At 34.5% G+C, this 22,572-nt stretch overlaps 1 protein-coding gene across 1 annotated transcript; it reads left to right on the top strand.

The window, feature by feature from the left end:
- Positions 1 to 2,544: 2,544 nt before the first annotated feature.
- LOC149232868 (putative GPI-anchored protein At4g28100) lies at positions 2,545 to 4,007 on the top strand. The gene is made up of 2 exons (XM_089376593.1): positions 2,545 to 3,298; positions 3,436 to 4,007. Exons 1-2 carry the CDS (start codon positions 2,597 to 2,599, stop codon positions 3,760 to 3,762), a joined length of 1,029 nt encoding a protein of 342 aa, XP_089232719.1. The 5' UTR covers positions 2,545 to 2,596; the 3' UTR covers positions 3,763 to 4,007.
- The last annotated feature ends 18,565 nt before the right edge of the window (positions 4,008 to 22,572 follow it).

The following is a 22,572-nucleotide window of genomic DNA, read 5'->3' as shown; positions in this document are numbered from 1 at the left end:
AAACTTCATTTTTACAATATTACTATTTAGATTATCCCAAATAAATATAAATAAATTTTAATTTTATAAAAATATTTTTATATTTTAATAATTTTAAATAATATTAAAAAATTAATATAAAATTATAAATTTAATTAAATATTAAATATTTTTTTTTAATTAATAAGAATTTTAATTTTTATCTAAATGAAAAAAACTTCAAATAATAATAGTGATTATTGGCTTGTCATTCAAAAAGTAAAATTAGTCTTTATTCAATAACTTATATATTTCCAAAAATAAATTAATTTTAGTAATATAATTTTTAAACATTTTATTATTATATTGATGTTTGGTAGTAATATTGCTAATTAGATATATAAATAAAAAAAATGGAAATTTATGCATATCAAATGGACAAAGAGTCAACATTTGGTTAAGGCTTCTAGTGTATTTTTCAAGGCTTATAAATTTTAAGTTTTTTCATGGAAAATATATGATCAAGTTGTTTAGCCTGCAATTAAGGTATCCAAGAGAAGCATGATTTCATGGTGTGCCTTATTTTATTTTAACTAAGACTTTCCCCATGATTGTCTTGATTTGCTAGTATAAATCATTATTTGCACTTATTGTTCTTTTTTCTTGTGTTTCCATAGCCTAGACCCATTACCCAACAACTTCCTCAATGGCATCATCATGAATACGACTTCTTTCTAGTTTGGCTTTTGCCTCTCATGTTTATTTCATTTTAAGCCATCGGGGATGTTTGTACCTGATACATTATCATGGAGGCTTAAATACTATGTTGGGCACAAGTAACCATCTCGCTGCATAGTTCCTTGTGGTCTTTGCGAGCAAAACCAAGATGACCCATACTTGTATATGCATGAGGGTAGAGAGAAAAAAGGTGAGGGATTAAAAAAATAGTGTGTCATACATAGACCAAAGAACTCATGTAGAGAGATGACGAGGCAATGAGGATGAGAGAGTGAGGGGGTGAGAGGGCCATAAATAAAGAACAAAGCGTACTAGTGAGAGAATTCCTTAATACCAAAAGACTAACAAAACCCATAAATCAAACCTTTCATATGGAGATTCAAGGGGAGAACTAGAAGAAAAAACTTACATGGTGAAAAGGATAGGAGTAATCTAGAGTAAAAAAGCAATTGCAAACAAAGTCAAGCTTTTTGTCATACATTGCCAAAATAATAATGACTAGAGGTGGCCCAAAAAAAACCTAAATCACTATATAAGTTGGAAGGAAATATCTTCTAAAATTTCATTATGGCAAAAAAGGTTAAACCCAAACCACCTTTATAAAAGGGTGCACATTTCACATTAATTATTTGAATCATCTTAACTAAAATAATACAGAAAATCAAATATATTGTTGGATATTGGATAAATCATCTTAACTAAAATAACACAGAAAATCAAATATATTATTGGATATGGACTCGTGGAGATGCGATCATTGACTAACACTTATGAGTTTTAGTGTAACGACAATCGTGATTCTTAACAAGTGGTATTAGAGCGGAGGTCATAAGTTCAATACACCCGTGACTTGTGTTTGGAAGAGATTATTAGACATTAGATAAACCAACATTACTTTGCCACCGGACAAACCACCTCAAACTAACCTCGTGAGTCTTCATCTCTTGCGATTCAATATTTTGATGATCAATCTTAATCCAAACAGAAATCATTTTCTGCAACTCTTTAGGAAACAGTGACATAGAGCCTACTGTTATACTTGTCCATAACGACAAAAACACAATTCAAATTCCAACAACGAGAATCAAACGTTCAGGGGAGGGGGCTACAGCCACCATGGAAGTCAGTAATATATGCCAAAAAGCTTTTAACTCTTGCGTTCATAAAGGGAAACCCAATAACCGGAGGTCCGGAGCGCACCCATACCGAGTATCATCCGTAGACCTCCGAGTGCTGTGCCGGGTCTCTGCTGCTTTTTTTTAATAAGATAACCATGAGTGAGGACGCAGAAAACTATAGAAATTCTGTGAGGATAGTAGTTATGAACGAAAATCAATAACAGAATATATAATCCGGACAATAATTTCGATACAAATTTGATGAACTGTTAAACACTGGAAATCTGGAAATATGTTCTCTGGTTCAAATTTTGATCTTCCAATTTTTAATTTGCTGGTATTCATTATAAAATTTTCAAATCAAGAAGCATTTTTAAATGAAATAATGGCGTTCGCCAAACATTCCAGTAAAATTGTCTGTCAGTAGTTTAAGACGTTTTGCCCCTTTCTTAAGGGTAATTCTTCGGTTAATTTTTGAAATTTGGTAAAAAATTCTGTTAGTAGTTTAAGACAAAAAAATTTCTGATGGTTAGAATTCTCCCATGCTGGCTTAGGGGCTCCATGTGAAGAAGTGAAGGGAAGCTGTGTACTGTTTACTGGCATGATATCACATGCATTTGGCTCTCCCATGATCCCACAAACAAACAAAGATTGACAGAGACATACACGTACACGTACAAAAATTACCATACTTGTAATACTGTTTACGGACGTGTGTCTTGGCAGGTATTCCTCTGGAACTGCTCCCCTGCCGGCACATCAATCGGCAATGGGCATCAGTTATGCCCTATAATACCCCCTTCCTTGGCTCAGGTTGCAGGTTCGAATTCTGCAGAGAGCCGAGGAAGAAAATGAGGGGAATAGCGCTCTTTGTGTTCTTTTTTGTCGCTTCGCTTTCAGGCGCGGCACTGGGCGCAGGGGACGGGGAAAGGAGGAGGGGAGAAATTGGGAGTTCGGAGGCAGAGCAGCCGGAGGATTCGAACACTGTACCTGCGTTCCCTGTTCAGCAGGGGAAGGAGACGTGCCACCTCGATCTCTCGGACGAGCTCTTCGGAGGTGTGAAGGAGGCCTGCGGGGATGGAAAGGGGCTTCTTGACAGGAGCCGCTGCTGCCCTGTTTTGGCCGCCTGGTTGTATGCAGCCCACGCCCGAACTGCGCTCCAAGCGGCATCCCCGCCTGTCTCGTCGTCTGACTTGCAGCCTCTCCGTCCCGACGATTCGCAGGCGTGTGTGAACAGTTTGCAGAGCTCTCTGAAGACCCGGGGCATCAATATCCCCAGCCCCAATGCTTCTTGCGATCCAATACTCTGTTTCTGCGGCGTAAGGCTCCACCATGTTAGCTCGCTTAGCTGTCCGAACGCGTTCAATATCTCCACCCATGGGCACAATGCAGCCACGCCCCTCTCTGCAGTTCGAGCCCTGGAGAGCAACTGCACTAGCCCGTCTCACCATGGATGCACTAACTGCCTTAGGGCACTCCAGAAGGTATCCTGACCACAAATTCTTTAAAATTCCAATCTCAATACTGTGTTGCATTTTCTTTATATGTTCAAATCTCGGCAATCTCCACCCTTCTGGACTTAAATTATTGAATTTAACGAGGGGTTGCATTTCTTTTGCAGATCAATGGCAGTCCAGGCAAGAATGGGCATTACTCTGAGAGAACCAGCAAAATATACAACAAAGACTGTGAATTAATGGGGTTAACATGGTTACTAGCAAAGAACAAGACTGCATATATTCCCACCGTTTCTGCAGTGCTCAGGGCTCTCGTATACACTACCCTCCCGGCCAACCAGTCACAGTGCAGTCCAGACCAAGAAAATATGCCCCTCGCCCTTGATTCTCTTCAGGTCGACAACTCTTCTTCTGCCATCAGACTCCACTTTGGTGGTGCTGCAACAGTTTTCTACGCCACCACACTTCTCCTGCTTTCACAGTCCCTGTAGTCTGTCCTCATTCCCGAGCCTGCTTGGGCAGGTCTCGAACCTTTGACCTATTGTATGTATCTACTGAGATATACACACATACCAGCACTGCCCTGCTCTGTTATTTTTGCTGTCACTGCCATGGTAATCAGAGCTTTAAGTTGTAATATTTTTGGGGCCGGTTGATTGAGCACATCTGCCAATCAGGCCATGGGCATTATTAATATATGAATGTTTGCCATTTGGGCTTTTATGTTCCAATTCTCTGAACTGTACCAGTGTAATTGCCATTCATATCGCTTTGTTTTTGGTGAGTCAGGTGGGAATTTGGCAAATGCAAGATTGGTGGGAATTTGGCAAGATTGTTCAAATACAGAATTGGTTCATTACTTATTTGAGAATGAAAATGCTTTCTTCATGTTTGTTCAAATACAGAGCTCGTTCACGTTTGTTCAAATACAGAGCTCGTTCGTCTATTATTTCAGTTGGTGTTCATTTGGTGTCAATTTTTTTTCTAGATGGTCATAGTTGGGGTTATTTTTATCAGAACAGTTGGTATTCACTTGGTGTCATTTTTTTTCTAGATGGTCATGGTTGGGGGTTATTTTTATCAAAATATCTGGTAGTAGAAATGTTTAAATAATGTTTTGATGGTGGAAATAGATTTAGCTCCATCAAAAACTCCTTAACACCTATGTCATCAAAAACTCAAAAACTTCTTAACACTTATTTCAGGCGGTGTTTACTGAGCCATCAATCTGGCTCAATTTCGTCTAGATGGTAAAAAATAATTGGGGTTATTTTTATCAAAATATCTGATAGTAGAAATGTTTAAATCATGTTTTGGTGGTGGAAATAGATTTAGCTTCATCAAAAACTCCTTAACACTTATTTCAGGCGGTGTTTACTGAGACATCAATTTGGTGATGGTAAAAAATAGTTGGGGCCATTTTATCAAAATATTTGACAGTAGAAATGTTTAAATCATGTTTTGATGGTGGAAATAGATTTAGCTCCATCAAAAACAGCAATTTCGTCTAGATGGTCAAAAATAGTTGGGGTCATTTTTATCAAAATATCTGATAATAGAAATGTTTAAATCATGTTTTGATAGTGGAAATAGATTTAGCTCCATCAATAGCTCCATCAAAAACTCCTTAACATCCAAAACCTTAAAATTAAACAAGTTAACCTGAATTTCCAAATTAAAATCATGCCAAAATTTTATTTTTACTAATAAAAAACCAAGGTACCTATTTCAAAATAAAAAATCTTAAAATAGTTTTCTTTTCAAATTTAATGGAATATTCCACTATTAGAGTATAATTTGTTTAAAGTTTTGCTTTGATTAATATATAATCAATTTGATACATATTTTTTTCATTCGTTAATTGGGGTGAACAAAATGACTAGATAATGATAATTATATTATATGTTGAGTTTTGATGCTTTGAAAAATATTTTAATAATAAATCTCAGAGTTCTTGATAAAATATAACTATGACCTGACATAACTCCAAAACATTCACAATGAATATATTTGTGAATCGGCATAGTACCAGCACTTTCACTCTTATTCCACTATAGTCCAGAACATTCATAATGGATATATTTGTGAATTGGCATAGTACCAACACCTTCACTCCTATTTCACTATTAGAGTATGATTTGATTAAAGTTTTGCTTTGATTAATATATAATCAATTTGATACATATTTTTTTCTTTGGTTAATTGGGGTGTGCAAAATGATTGGATAATAATAATTATATTATATATTGAATTTTGATGCTTTGAAAAATATTTTCGTAATAGCTCCCAAAGTTTTTAATAAAATATAACTATGACTACACATAACTCCAGAACATTCACAGTGAATATATTTGTGAATTGGCATAGTACTAACACCCTCACTCTCCCAAAGTTTTTAATAAAATATAACTATGACTACACATAACTCCAGAACATTCACAGTGAATATATTTGTGAATTGGCATAGTACTAACACCCTCACTCTTACTTACTTTGAGGTAGAGAAGAAAACCAATTTCAATAACTTACTTTGAGGTGGAGAAGAAAACCAATTTCAATATTGAGAATCCGAGAAATATATTTAACTGTTTCCTCATTAATATTAAAGCTTCAAAATAGTTAGTTATGGATTGCCTTCTTATACAAGCTATACATATTTTTCAGTCTATATGCTTATTAATGCAGTTGGACTGTATATACCCACCATTATATTTAAACAAGTACATTATCTAACTAGCCAAACAGCATTAATAGACTTATGAACTGTTAAATATTGCCTCTTATGCCACGCTTAATTAGCTGAGAATTCTGTGTTAAAATTGCAAATATTTAAGCGTGGAATTCCAGGAATTGCAGTGAGCCAATCAGAATAACCCTCCTGTTCAGAAGAGTGAATCAGAAGGAAGGATTAAATTGCATTTAGTAAGCGTGGGGCGCAGAGAATACTGTGATATTTTAACGACCTAGGAAGCTTCGAAACAATTGATCGTGAATTAAATGCACATTCCTTAACTCATCATGAGGTATGTTCTCCATTCGTCATTTACTTCACTTCCAGTTCGTGACTTCATTTAATTTACATAACGATTTCGTCACTTCTGGTTTTCCAGTGTATTGGGCAATTGGACGAGTTTTAGTTTTCTGGAAATGCTAAAAAGGCCTTACTGTATCAGTATGTACTGTGTTTCAAAAAAAGAAATCACTGGCATTTACCGTAAGAATTGTATGGAGAATCACGCCCACGGCCACTTTAAGTCTGGCTCAACAGGTTCTTTCACCTACTAGTCAACTACGTGTAGTCATTCATTTACGTTGCAATTATTCCTTAAAGCGAATTGGCAGGTCACAATTCCAAACTGAGCCATGGTGGGCTCTTAAATACATAATACACCTGGATTCTGTAGTATCTATGACTCTTGTCTTCAGCATGACGTTATATGATTTGAACCTAGGCCAAGCATACATGCTGAACCTAGGTCAGCACACATGTTGGTTGAAAGAACGATCTGAGCAAATTGAAGATGCATCCCAAGGGTGTATGTTGCTAACCTGTATTATTAACTCTTTTGATTAATTTTGATCTTCACTCATCTACATAACTCACTCAGATATTGAGAGACACTGGTGGGTTCAACAACGATGTCTTATATGGTAGAAGACATTATTAGCTGCTGGAGCCTTTATTTCCTTGCGCAACTCCTAGATAATTAGCCCCTATTTTTGAGGAAATTTTCTCCAATTGATTGCGTAATTCCCAAGGTTTGATCATTTGACTGTATGCAACACCTATACACTCAAACTAGTTTATAACTGCTTGCTACATTGCCTTGGAACCTCCACCACAATTGGGAAATTGAATTCTTTGCATGCACTAGTTATTTCAGGTTGATTGATCAGTGAACTAAATGATTACTGAGTTAGACTAATGTCCCACTGCAAAACTGACCTTCCACTAGTTCCTCCAATTGTTAAAACTAGTTTAACTGAACACAACTGGATATAACTTAAATGGATTACTAAAATTTTGCAATCACACTTGCATAATTGAACTCCAAGCCCTCTAACTCTAATTTATTGAGCTAATTGAGTAACAACAGCCATGTCACACAAGTTAACTGCATCCAAGTTGTTTGTTGATGTGGGAATTCAAATTTTCTCAATTTGACCAAGGCAAAGTAAAATTGAGACTTTCTTGCTGCACTTCTCAATAGTTGTGGATGAGGTGTGCCCTGTGTGGCATTTGAACTATGATTTCTCATGCTTTCCTTCATATGTTTGAATTCAACAATCTAGGGGCAATGATCAGTAAAGTGCCCATATTCTCGACAAAAGGCATAAGGAAATTTCGTAAGAAGATCATTATTCTTCCCTTATTTAAGTGGATTGTCATTGCTGGGATTTGAAGGTTGGTTTTGATTGCGGGCATTGTTGCCAACATACAAATTATGTTTTTGTAGATCTCCCCTTGTCCTTGGTTTCACTTTTGTTTATCTTTCCCTTTGTCTTTCCCATTGTTTTATTTAGAAGGATGATTGACCATATTGAGTTGCTCAAATGCCTATAGTTGTTGTATGAGGGAAGGTTGAATGAAATTAACTCCCATGTGTTGTTAATGGTGTGGGATCGTAGGTTTGTTTTACATGGACCAAGAAAATTTTAGTAAGGGTTCTTCTTGATTTTATAAGAATTTGAGAAAAATCCTCTTGATTTTAGGAACCTACCATAACTTTTTCATAAATAAAACATAGATTTTTCGATTACATATTGTTTCTAGGTTTTTTTACATAATCTATAAATTCCAAAGACCTCCTAGAATTAGAAAATTACATTTTGAAGATACCCATGAGATTATCCTGCATCAATCATCAAGGGCATGTTGGACATGGATGCAACGGTGTCCACTAAAGGTGGATTAAGCTCAATGGGCATACCATATTGGTGATTTTAACTCTATAGGTTAATTCTTGTGGATTTCATATAAGTATACTTATTAGTGGGACCTTCTGGGTGTTTGGACAAGAGTGGGGGCAAAGGATTTGGATGTTGGTTAGAGGAACTTGCTTCTGATTGCGTAGCCATGATTCCTTGCTATGGGAAAGGAGCTTAGAAGACTACTAGTTGTGGTTGGGGATGAGATGTGCCCTATGTGACATTTGAACTATGATTTTTCACGATGTCCTTCATATGTTTGAATTCAACGATCTAGGGTAAATGATCAGTATAGTGCTTATATTCTCCACATAAGGCATAAGGAAATTTTGTATGAAGATCATTGTTCTTCCCTTATTTAGGTGGATTGTCGTTACTAGGATTTGAAGGTTGTTTTCAATTAGGAGCAGTGCTCCCAACATACAAATTATGTTGTTGTAGATTTCCCCCTTATCCTTGGTTTCCCTTTGGTTTACCTTTCCCTTTGTCTTTCCCATTGTTTTATTTAGAAGGATGATTGACCATATTGAGTTGCTCAAATGCCTATTGTTTTTGTATGAAGGTTGAATGAAATTAATGCCGATGTGTTGTTGATGGTGTGGGTTCATAGGGTTGTTTTCAGGTGGACTGAAAGAAGGTTATGTTGTCACTACGACAAACACCCTCAAAAAAATTTCCCACACTCGAATTTTGGTTGTGGATCTTGTGATCGGTAGTTCCGTAATCACTTCTTGGCTGGTAATCCTTTGTTAAGATTTCGAGCTCCCTTCTTGGATTTCAAGTGTCGAAGTCACCTGCTTACACATGCTCAGTCCGTAATGAATTCATGAATGCATTCTTTTGCACAAGCTTGAACAGGCCTAACGCAATCCGTCAAGATTGTGTTTGTGCTATGTTAAACCCATGTCGACAATTAGTGTGCATGTTTATTGTCAGTCTCTCACTTTCGGCTGTGTTGGTACTTCTATTTGGGTGAGTTTTTCAAATTGTCGCTTTTGCACAACTTCGCTCTCATGAGTGTCGTTTTCAAGTTTTCAACTTTCACTTTTTCTTTCTTTCACTCTAATTATTTTTGTTTTCATGTTAGCTTCACTCTGCCATGTGTTTCTTTCACCATCATTCACATATTTCAAGTGTCATTCGCTCTTTTCTTTCCATATTGCATGTGTCATTTTTGGTCAAAGGAAGTGTTGCTTATTATGTAAACCGAAGTTTTGGCTTGTTTCAAGGGGAATATTTGTGATAATGAGTTTTTCCTATCATATAGACATGTTTCACACTCATTTCCAAAGTTTCAAGCATTGTCGCACAAGTGTTGCCACTTGCGTCACAAAGTATATATTTTGTGTTGCATTTGGTAGGAGCCATCACAAAGTTGTTGCATTAAGGAAGGTATGCTATTCATACGTTATGAGTGTTCCTTGTCATGTCATCAAGTGATATAAGTATATGATCATGCTCAAAATCTCTCTTTTTCTCATCTTCATCTCACTGATCCAACACTTAGTCCAATTGGGAAAAATCCCCGACCGGCCCACTCAACCTCATTCTGCCCAACTTGAACTGTGCATTGTGCAGTCTCAGCACTCCAACAACATCCTTGAGCCTTGGAACTACACAATGTGCAATGTATGTCTTCCAGGACTATGCACTATGCAATCACAGTGCTTAAGTGCAACCTCTGACCTCCAAAACTGAACAATTTCTCTCTCCTGCCCAGTTAGTACTACACATTGCGAAGTTTCAAGGCTTAAGCCTCAGCCCTAAGCTCTTGAACTGCACAATTGCACAATCACCTAGCCTCCTTGCCTCCCAGAACTACACAGTGGGAAAACTCAAAGCTTAAGCTTCCAGCCTGAGACCTTGAGTCTCTCAACTACCTAGTTCCTCTTCCTAAGCCTCCAGAAATATGCAATGCCTTGGTCTCTGTCCTTCCATAACTGTGCAGTGAGCATATTCAAGCCTCAGCCCCAACCTTGAGATCTTAAGCCCCTCAACTATGAAATCTCTTAAACTTAGCCATCCTGAACTGCACATTGCGTAGTCTCAAGCCTCAGTACCAGACCTTAGCCTTTGGAACTATGCAATCCCTTAGCTAGTCATCACACCATTTCTAGCCCTAACAAGTGAGTTCATGAAATATTTTAGTTCAGGGGTTTTCAAACTGATGTTGGCTTGTAATGAATGGTTTTCAATTGCAAGTACTCTATCTTATCATGGTAGGATGACGATGGAGAAAAATGAGAGGGGGGCCATGCTAGAAGACACTTATGAAGATGAAGGGATAAGATGATCATCAAGAAAGAAGACAAAGGAACACCAGATTACAACAAAAGATCAAAGATTGGGACTACATGAGGGCTCCATTTGATTCACAACCTTTTGGAGGGTGGAAATGAAGAAAAAATCAAATCTCTCATGAGGATGAAGAATTGCACATCTCTTATTGAAGATAAAGAAACAACAAAGAGTGGCTTGACATTGTCGTGTCATCATGCAATCCATGTCATTAGTGTCATGTCATGTCAAGAGTCATCATGTGCCACATCATTTGTGGATTATGTAAATTGTATATTGGAAAATGTAATGTAAAGTGGAATTCCAAGAGACATCCATGTAATGTGAAAAGTTATGTGGGAGTCGAAAGGTCATAAAGAAGTCAAACAGTCATGAGGGTAGCCCAAGAGTCACATGGGAGGTGAATTATCACCCCATTTGTTATATATACACCCTCATTGTACATGAAAAGTATTTTTCACCTTGGCTCCTCATACCAAGCATTGGAGAGGAAGATAGTTGTTTTGGAGGAGCAAGTGACTGCTCTAATGCTCCACTATTGGGGCTAGTGGTGTTCGTTGTCTTGATGTATCTTGGAACTTTTACTTAATTTAGAAGCTCGTTGAGTTGACACACTTTCATGCATATGTCGTGAATATTGTAAGACTGTTCTTTGAATGTTTGTGATGTATGTTGTTCTCATATGTACTAAGGAAATTGAACTATTTCAGTGGCTTTGGTACTTATCTTGTTAAAGGTGTGTTGTAGTTTCTTTAAAAATCATTGCTTCCTTATGAAATATTTCGCTAGTTGATCAATGATTCATTCTTATGTATGTGCTTGTGTGCCTTTTATAGATTAGTAAAATTACTTATCCTTAAAGGGCCCACTTTTCTCATCCCTTTCGGTAGAAAGACCTTGATACTTTCTGCAGCTGAACATTTCACAAGGCATACTCATTTGCTGATCTGAAAATACCTGTGTGTTATTCTCTTGTACCGAATTTTGTAGCCAAGGAAAATCTACAAGGATATACGGCAGCCAGGATGATACTCCAAATGGGGTTCCTACTACAAATGGTGTGAGGTCCGATTGGGACTTCACATCGGGGAGACCCCTTGGTTGACGAATTTCCAACACCATCAATAAGTTAGTAAGGGTTCTTTTTGATTTTATAATAAGTTGAGAAAAATCATCTTGATTTTAGGAACCTATTATAACTTTTTGCTAAATAAAACATAATTTTTTCAATTAGATATTGTTTCTAGGATTTTTACATAATAAATAAATTCTAGAGACTTCCTAGACTTGGAAAATTACATTTTGAAGATAGCCATGAGATGCGCCTACATCAATCATCAAGATCATGTTGGACATGGATGCAATGGTATCCACTAAAGTTGGATTAAGCTCGGTATGCATACCATATTCATGATTTTGAGTATGTAGGTGAATGCTTATGGATTTTATATAAATATACTGATTGGTGGTAATATTTGAGTGTCTTGACAAGAGTGGGGGCAAAGGATTTGGATGTTGGTTAGAGGAACTTGCTTCCTATTGGGTAGCCATGATGCATTGCTTAGGGAAACGAGCTTATAAGACTATTAGTTGTGGTCGGGGATGAGGTGTGCCCTTTGTGACATTTGAACTATGATTTCTCATTCTTTCCTTCATATGTTTGAATTCAACGATCTAGGGAAAATGATTGGTATAGTTCCCATATTATCCACATAAGGCATAAGGAAATTTTATACAAAGATAGTTGTTCTTCCCTTATTTAGGTGGATTTTCGTTACTAGGATTTGAAAATTGACTTTGATTGGGGGCATTACTCCCAACATACATATTATGGTTTTGTAGATTTCCCCCTTGTCCTTCGTTTCCCTTTTGTTTACCTTTCCCTTTATATTTCCCATTATTTTATATAGAAGGATGATTGACCATATTGAGTTTCTCAAATTCCTATTGTTGTTGTCATAGGGTTGTACCATTTGGTTGAGGAGTTAGTTAATGTTCATTGAAAGAGTCCCAAATGGATTGAGTATTTATTGATACTATTCGAGGAACACCATAAATGAAAGGTCATTATGTGGTTGGTTGGATCTTCTCATAGCTTCCTTTTGAATTTTAGAATATTCAAAGGGAGTTTGGTTAGCATGCAGGGCCATGTGCCATCATGTGCAGTGGGTTCATTTATGATCGTTGTTAAATCTATGAGATTCAATGAAGTGAAAAATGGCAACTTAGGGGTTGAAGCCACCATTATGTGAGTTTGGATATGAGAAGGATAATTAATGTGAGGTAATTTGGTAACAAGAAAACTTGCTCCTAATAAATACAACCCTAACAATTTGGAATTAATAGATGATTGTTGAGGAGTAGATTCAATTGGAAAAGCATTAAGACCTGAAACACCTCCTAATAGTGGTGGGAGGCCTTGTAGGCAAAAATAATGTTAGGGTGTAGGAGGTTCCCCCATTGTTCTGAGTAGGTGATGATGTGTGTGATATTTTTGAGTGAGGGACCTTTAAGTTGTTTTTACAAAGTTATTTGGTTGAGTTAAAGCATAAAAACCAAGCAACGAAAAATCATGTGAATATTTCTTTAAACTGTACATAATTCAATTTTTTTGATTAAATGGACAATATTTTCATTTTGGTGAAAAATGAATTGACATAAATTCCTGAAGTCCTATGAAACTTAATGTCCTTCCAATCAAAAGTGACTTGGCCTTCCAAATTGTTTCAACAACGAGACATGAATTTAGTAGAAGAAAACTAGTGAAGGTTGGAAGGAAGGTTATAATGAGGGGTACTAGAGACATGTTTTGGAGTGGCTAAAAATGTTCCCAATAGGCATTCGAAATTTACTATAGGTGAAGTTGCATCCCATAACAACCATCTTAGGTATATGCCTATGATTTAGCCCCTATGTTACCTTCATGTAGTGTGGGCAAGAGAAACTCAACTTCTAAGTGTCAACCTTTAATCTAAAACCCTGACAAAGAGTTAAGAGATTCAAGCTGGTTCACAAAATCATAGGTCTAAGCCTTGCCCCCTTCATGGGTATCTTCTTACCACTGGATTTTATTTGATGATGAAATATTTAAATCTCCTTGAAAGAAAACTGCCGTGTTTTAGTTGAAAATGACTAAGATGGGTTATTTGGATGCCTATTCCCAAAGTCCTAACCAAGCTAGACATTTGTTTCATGACATGTCAATTGACAAGATTAGTGTGTTGAAATCATGTTGCTTTTAAAAAGTATCAGAGTTGGGAGGTGTGAGAATCTCATTTAACTTATTTAGTGATTGAAACAATTTCCTTAGAGATAATTATTGGCTTTTTGATTCCCATAGATAACTTATCAGCACAAGGGAAAGAGAATACTCATAAGAAATAGTCCTTAAAAGAACTTGTTGTGTGTGATGTTGTATGTGCAATTGAATTGTGTCAATCACATGTGTTTGAATTGCAAGATGTGGATAGCACTAGATCCTTATTGATTTGTTGATAAAACTAGATGAGCCTTGGTATCCTTGCATGAAATGACGTGTGTATGTATCGGATGCTTACTTATTTGTCTAATTAATTCTATGTGGTGTTTTATGTCTACTTAAAAATGTACATGAAGATGACTTATAATCTTTTCTGATTCACCAAGATCGTGAGATGTGCAAGGTGAAGAACATACTTGGATGAAAAGATTATCTTCCATTCCCACTCTAAAAGTGATGTAAATGTAACTTAATTAACTAAATCAAATTCTTTTTCAAATATGGGCATATATGTGGAAAATGAAAGAAATAAATAGCTCCTTTTAAGCCCTTTTATCCATTATATGACCTACTTAGGCTTGTACATATGAATATATAGCCATGCCATAGAACTGAGGAGGTGTAGAAAATTTATGGCTCCCACCTCACTCCAAAAGGTAGAAAAATAATCTTTTGGAATTTACAATAAGATAGATTCACATGGATCCCTGAAAAACATGTATGCAAATTGTGTAGAATGAAAATTTGGATAATAAGTGAACCACACATATGTTTCTTTAATATTCGCACAAACTAATTGCGAAGGAAAAAAATAATAAAAATTCTCAACATAGAGCCTAAGAGAATAATTATAAGGCCTGGTTAATCCCTTTGGTTATTGACAAAAAAATACCGATGTATAAGGCTATCCAAGTCGCCAATAAGGGATGAAATGAAGTGAATGACCTAGTGGAGTCACTAATATTTTGTGTTATCTTAGTCAAGGAGGAGAACCAAATTAGCTTTGTTATAAGAGGTGGTTGCTAAACTATAACATAACAACAAATAATTAGAAGTGACTTCAATGGAAAAGAGATTGCATTAACAAATAACAAGAAGTCAACATGCATAAGACTAGAAGCAAGAAATAAACATGGACAAGAACAAATATGGAAGAAAACTCTTTTATTTATAACGGAGAAAGAAATTGGACCTTGAATGAGACATGAAGGGATGTTTGGATGGAACTTGTGAATCCTCTCCAATCCTTCAAAGGGAGGGTCCTTTGTTAAAAATTTGGACTACTCTCTCTCACTACAAGAAAGTTACAGGCATCGACAATGGTAAAACAAGTTTAGCAGGCAAACAATACTACCAAAATGGTCTTTCAAAAGCTTGGGAATTCTCTTGAAACCTTGGTAGCATAACTTTGAATTCAACTTCTCCTCTTATACCCATGGCTCTTATTTATAAGTTTTTCTCAAGCTTCATTAAAATTGGTTCACATTGTGAATGGTTTTCAAGTCCACTGTAGTTTCCCATACATGAAAGGGGATGATATGAGCCTTAAATTTTTGAAGTACTTGTCATTAATGCCCTAAATTTCTAAACTAACTTGACTCACACTTAGTATTTCCCTTTTGATTAGATATGCATTATTTCCAATTCCTTTTGGTAAAAAATTTTCACTTTCTATAAATGTGCATAGTTGTCAAAGTAACAATCGCATATATCAAACAAAAATTGCACTAACTTTACACAATGAATAAAAATCAATTTTCTCAACTTGTTTTAGGTTGTTAATTAATTATCATATATAATATTTATCTTTATGTATTAATGACATTTTTTGATAGTAACATGTATAACTGTAAATGATTTTTGAGTGGTAACAAAAATAACCATTCATGTATGATAATGTATAGACAACTTTAATACTTATAAAATATTACATACAATATAAAAAATACATACCATACAATTATTGGTAATTTTGATTCGGGAAAAAATATTAATCATCGTTAAAAAAAAATGAATTTCAATTTAAAATATATATGCTTTCTTTCATATTTGTAAAATGGATGAACATTTTATAATTTTCGATAATAAAAATATACTAACCATTTATAAATGGAAATATACTAACCATTTATAAATGGAAGTATTCAAGGATTATTTAATGAGATTCTAGTTTAAGAGGTAAACTATTAAATTGTTTTTAGAATGGCTTTGAGTGCCACTCTCTTTGTCCAACCGTGCCATTTTCCATGATGGAAATTGGGGTTACACTTTATTTGTAAGTTCTCAGAATTTTGGGGTAAGGTTTTTAGGATAATATAAGTACTCTCTTTAGTTAAGTAGATCTTGAGGGAATGTTAATTGTAAGATTTGTATATGGAGGTGAATAAAGTTGAAGGTGAAATGTTTGTGTTAAGATTAGCATAGAGTTAGAATTAGGATAAAGTGATATGAAAAAATAAATTAAATAATAAGTTGTTGGGTAAAATCTGTATTAGTCTTATTATATAAATTATTATAGATAGTTTGATAAGTTAATGTAGTTGAGACATTTTGGAGAATGGTTGAATGGTTCATAGGTTGGTCATAGTATTATTTTTAGATTTATTAAGTTATATATACTAATACATTTTTAAAAATAAAAATTTATATTTGAAAATAAAAAATAAAAAATTATATATATTAAAATTTTGTTTTTTTATTAGTATAATTTTTTTATTATATAAAGTTAATTTTTTTTTAGTATAAATAATAAAAAATATGTTTATATATATATATATAACGTATAAAAGTATATTCTAATAATTTTCAGTGTCAATTAGATTTTATGTACAACATCATGTCATTTTATTAGATTAACCATCATGCCTCTCTATCATATTTTAAGAAAAAAATATCACAAATAAACACAAATGTATTTTAACTATCAAGTTTAAATATTAGCCATATAACTTTTATCTTTCTCGAGCCCAGGTTACAATATGAAAGATTTGGCCCTGGGTCTTTCGAGTTTCAAAAATTTCAAAATTCTTGGATTAACCAATTGAACTACACCAAGACTAAGAATAAAACCATTATTAATAATTGAAATAGTTAATAAAAAATTGTTTAATACTAAAATACCCACCATCTTAATGGTGGCTTATGCTTTCTACGAGCTCTTGGTTTAGTTTTGACACAATTTCTTTATGAATATTTGTTTTCTTAGCATTTCCTTGTTTCTATACTTCAAGTTTTATATCTCTAACCTTGCACACATATCGAAGCATCTTCATATTTTACCACATCAATCTTTCCTCTACATCTATGTCCATTGTGTGTCGTATTATGTTCTCTTGTGTCACAATCTTTATCTTTTATCAAAATATTTTTTATTAGAGGAAAAAGGTCGATAGAAAGTATTTTTCTATTTTTAAATGTCATTTTAAAAGTTTCTCTATTTAATCACATAGCTTAATCAAAATTCATCCACCAACTCCATGTGGTTCTTGGTGATAATTGTTTATCTCACATAGTTATGATCGGATGAGGCCATGTAAAAGTAGCACGGAAAATTTATGAGTCATTTGTAATCATTAGAATTTGTTCGTCTCTTTCATTTCCACTAGGATCATTTTCATTCTCACAATTCACCATCCACACACTCATCATTCTCATGTTTAAGCACCACTGAAATTTTGAATGTTATATCCATCCAGAGATATATATACAAATTTGAAAATGACTAAATCAACTATTAGAGAGTTAGTCATGGATATTAGAAGAGAAATGAATTGTTGTAGAAAAGCACAGTTGCTGGATTGTTTAGGAAACCAACCTTTTCCCTATAAATTGCTTTTCATTGGGTGAATCCTTGCAGCTAAGGTATTATTTTTCCAATTTATTCCCAAAAATTTAGACAACAAGATGAGTTCTTCCTCTCTCCATTAAACATCATTGGAAGGTAAGCGCACTTGTGATGGATTAGTGAAGGGAGAAGGGGAATATCTTCCTTGTGCTATGTAGAGAAGTGGATGAGAATTCCATGCCTATTTGATAGTTTGATGAATTACCTAGAGTGCTCCTATTAGTTGTCCCAAAGAGAAATTTGGTTACATTGACTGACATGTGAGTCTATAGCTCATTTCTTTCACCTTTGTGGCCACGTAGTCTAGGTGGAAAATTTCTTATATGTAATTGGTTTCTTGAACTTCCATTGGTTAAGAGATAAGCATCATATTTGTGCTTTTAAATCTAGAGTTTAATTCTTATTTCTTTAATTATAAATGGAACAATCATTGTTTATAATTATTTATATGCACATTTGCTTATTTCTATTAATTGATTTAGTTGCATATATTTAATGTCTTTAAACAAAATCAAGCTTTTAATGAGTCTAAATTTAAATTTTTAGTTCAAAAGTGGGTCACATTCTTGGTCCATGGTTAGGTAATCCATGGAAGGGGATTTAATAACTTGGTATTGTTAGAATAATGTAGAAATGGAAGAATCTAGAAATATGATAGGTTTGTTGAGTTGTCTTCTTAGTTGTCAGGAAATGATCTAGATCTATGTGAGTTACGAGGCTTTGTTCTAGAAGTCATTGTTTTCCAATGTAAGTGAGTTGTAGCTGAGTTAGAGTCTCTATCTTCTACATTGTTATGTCCATCATGTTTAGTGATCCCATAGTTATATAATGGGATACATTGTGATGTATTTGTAGTGAATAGGAGTGTGCAGGATTAGGCCTGAATTAATAAAGTATTCCGCTGTGTTAAACTCTATAATTTCTATTTTGGTCTCAGAGCCAAAGGGGGAGATCTAGAGAGATTCAAATTTGAGAGCCAGGAGGCCAATATCTGTGACTATTGTAAAGTTGTTTGGTACATGTGAGGTTGTTCGTAAAGTTGTGCTTGTTGTCGGTAAATTTTATTGTTGTTTGCATATGCCTATATTTACTAACAGATCTTGAGGATTTGCATACCCTACTGAAAATATTACTGAAGCTTTTGCCATGTGCAACCATTGTGTGCAATGTGCCTCACTCTCTGTTTGGGCCTCTGAATCCATGCAAAGGTTCGTTGCAATCCACGGTGCAGACAACCAGAGAGGGAGATGTAGAGATCTAGAAAGCAAGAAGGTCGAGATCTGAGAGATCTCTTCCAGATCTAAATTTTATAGAAGGTGCAATTGTCAAAGTTGTTTGTTTTAATGTGGCTGGAGTGGTTTGAATTGGTGCATCAACCGAGGAGAGCCTCTAGATGATTCGTAGCTTTCGTGAGGTGAAGGAGTTGCTGCCAATTACGGTATCAAAGGGAAGAAGTTGTAGAAAAATTTGGAATGTTTCCAGCATAAGTACCTATACATGAGGATCATAATGCAGAATTGGGCTAGATCAATGAAGAATTTGAAGAAACTGATGCAATATTGAAACGATTAATGCCTGTTTTTCCATCTTTCTTAGGTAAAAATTTTAAACTTTGGGAAATAAAAATGGAGGGACTACTTGGTTCAGTAGATTTATGGGAATTTGTTCAAGAAAATTCTATAAATTCTCAAGATAAGAGTAGAGGTGCAGTAGCATTGTTTCTTATTATATCAACACTGGATGATAACATCTTGTCTAGTATTTTGCATGAATATGGTGAAATACATAATGCAAAAATATTTTGGGATATTATAGAAATGAAGTACAATGTGAGCGGGAGCAATATGTTTGAAGAGTCACCAGAAGAATCTACAAAGAATGTTATAGGAAAAGAGAGTGAAGGAACTGAAGAACTTAAAGTGAAATATGATAATGAACAACTTTCAAGAGAAAGTTGGTTCCAAATGTTGCAGGAAAAAAAGCTCATAGATTAATTGCTCGATGGAGAAGTAACACAGATTAAAAGTCAATTGGATGAGCCACATGAAACTAAGTAAAAATATTTGGTAGAAGAAGACAAAGTTAGGAAGAACTAAAATTATGATGTTCTCATGAATGTTTCTCAATGTGCAGATATTAGCAACAACCAGGAAGAGCTAATAAAATTTGAAAAAGAATTAAAGTTCCTGGAAGCATGGCTTGAAACACCATGTTTTGATGAAGTCCCCATAAAAGTTGCAACAATGAATATTGAAGACAACACGAATGATGTAGAAAATGAAGAATTTAATGATATTTTCATGTATTGGAGTCCTAAAGAGATTAAACATTATTATGGATTGATGTGGGAGTTGTCCAATGAATAGTAAACTATTGATGATGAAAATGAACTTGTTGAAACAAGAGTTGAAATTGACTAGAACCATCTTGGTTGCAATAAGAAGTAATATCCAGAGTTCATGATCTAGAGTAAGAAGAAGACTAAACAGGTTGAAAGCATCAGAGTTTGGAGCAGCAAGTCTAAGAATAAATTTCATCAATATGTTGAAGCAAAGAAAGTCAAAATGAAATGTTTGAGTCATATTTGTAAGCCTAGCTGAGACTTAGACTAGAAAACATTATTATGTATTATATCAAATCCATTTCTCCATTAAGGGGGGATGTTAGAATAATGTAGAAATGGAAGAGTCTGGAAATGTGATAAGTTTGTTGAGTTGTATTCTTAGTTGTCAGGAAATGATCTAGATCTATGTGAGTTACAAGGTGTTGTTATAGAAGTCATTGTTTTCCAATGTAAGTGAGTTGTAGCTGAGTCAGAGTCTCTATCTTCTACATTTTTATGTCCATCGATTTTAGTGGTTCCATAGTTATATAATGGGATACAGTGTGATGTATTTGTAGTGAACAGGAGTGTGAAGGCCTAGGCATGAACCAATAAAGTGTTTCGCTGTGTTCAACTTTGTAATTTATATTTGGTATAAGAGTAAAAGTTACAACAATTTGGATGTTATGAGTTGATAAGGTGAACAATTGGAGAAAACTAAATTTCTTTGGAAAGTTGCAAATCAAATTACAACTATTTTGACATATTAGGTTTCAATTTTTTGTTGTTGTTGACATGGCTAGACGAAAATGTCAACTAGGACTAGTATGGAACTTTTGAAACTTTAATCCTTTTTACTTGTAAGAATATTTCCATCGTTGTTCATTCCTTAAGATCCAGGAACTCAAAAGGAGGAGATGTTGGTACCTTTTTTTTTTTTAACTCTATTATTATTTGAGCTCAATTATTAATGGAAAAATGGCTTGATGGTCAAGAATGAGAGCATTTTCAATTAAAATTGTGGCAATCTACACTTGAACGAGTTAAGGAATTATATAAATAATTACCTAATAGACTTGTTTGAAGTAGGCCTTTGGCCTTGTTTTGAACTTTCCCAATATGTGTATTCAAACTCGCTTAATGACTTTATTTTTGAACTAGATGATGGCTTAAGGTCAATAATTAGAGGTGGGACCATTACTTTGAAGTATTCTCCATTTGTTACCTCTATGAGTGTTGGACCCTTTATCTCATTTTCTTTCATAATTAGAAATTTTATTTTGGGGCTTATACATATTAGGTCCCTTCTACTTAAACTTTGCACTAGTGTAAGTTGAAACTCCAATTGTCCAAGGTGCATTGGACCCATCAAACTGGGGAAATCATCATGGAGCTCCTAATACTAGTTTTCCTTCATCCTCTAATGGATGATAGCCTTATGACTCAATAAAATTCTTTCAAACTCATTAATAGCCTTGTTTTGAACTAGCCTAATGGTTTTTCTTTAATGTGGTTCAATGTAAGAAGGTGTTGGAGTTATGTGTGCCCTTTAATCAACATAACAAGGAAAAAAAAGGAATGGAATTTTAATCTAAAATTCAAATGGTTATGCATTGGAAAAAGTGGTGAAAATTAGTGGAGGAATCAACTAAAATCCCCTCCCCCCTTAACCTCCATAAAATTCCCTATGAATTCATAATCCCCAATGAGGACTTTCCTAGAGTCTATATCAAAAAATAGAGAGAAGGGTTTATGATTGACAAAATTGCTAAGATGATGTTTTGTTGTTGATTATTGTCTAATAAAATTGTTGTTATGCATATTTATTACAGTGCAATCAAGGTATTAAGGTTTCTATATTGGAGTTGAAAAGGAATATCACATAATGATATTCTAGACCTCATATATTTTGAACTAGATATCCATTTCAAGTTAATTCATAATAGTTAAAAAAACTCTTGTAGAATGGATGTAGAAACTAAGATACACATTCAAATACTGGTAAAATCATGAGGATAATATTGGTATGAATTCAAAGCTACAAAGCAGAGAATGAGAAGTTCATCAAAATTGAAGAAGAAGAGCACTAGATTAATGTTGCAAACTTTAAATTTTTGATGGACATATAAAGACAATAGCAAAATGGGAAGAATTATACAAGAAATGATGGGACTACGAGAGTCTTAATAAGGCATTCATATTGAAGGTACCATAGTGCATGGAGAACCTCCAAGTATGGGACAAACAAGCTCTGTTTGCATGAATCCTTCCTTAGTGGGTTGTATACAATTCAATACCCCTTAAGAAACCTAGAATATTTTCATAATAGTAATAGGAGGAAGACATCTCTAGGAGATAGCTTAAAAGGAGAATTTCATAAAATAAAATCACCTATATTTGATAGAATAGTTAAATCCATTGAAGAATATGAGTATTGGATTTGGGGATGAGAAAATATTTTTAATGGAAATATGAAGGCCCGCGCTGCCATATTCAATTTAAATGTGGAGCTTTCATAAGGTAGGACCGCCTCCAATAAGTAAGGAACAGTAATGAATGTAAATATTGTATGGAGGAAATTTAAGAAATAATTTCTTTAGAAATACCTTCTTGATTGTTAATATGAAGGGAAATACCACAAATTCCAT

Source organism: Pinus tabuliformis, chromosome J (assembly GCF_031772625.1).
Source record: "Pinus tabuliformis cultivar Carrire ecotype Pingquan chromosome J, CPIR1, whole genome shotgun sequence".
In the NCBI taxonomy this organism is placed as follows: Eukaryota; Viridiplantae; Streptophyta; class Pinopsida; order Pinales; family Pinaceae; genus Pinus; species Pinus tabuliformis.
Note: the sequence above shows the minus strand (reverse complement) of the source record. Positions and strands in the feature narration are given on the sequence as shown.

What these genes read in the sequence shown, in the direction of transcription:
- LOC149232868 (XM_089376593.1), top strand. Translation starts at nt 2,597, where the DNA reads ATGCCCTATAATACCCCCTTCCTTGGCTCAGGTTGCAGGTTCGAATTC. An exon ending in GCCTTAGGGCACTCCAGAAG is followed by an intron (nt 3,299 to 3,435) that starts GTATCCTGACCA and finishes TTTCTTTTGCAG; the next exon opens with ATCAATGGCAGTCCAGGCAA.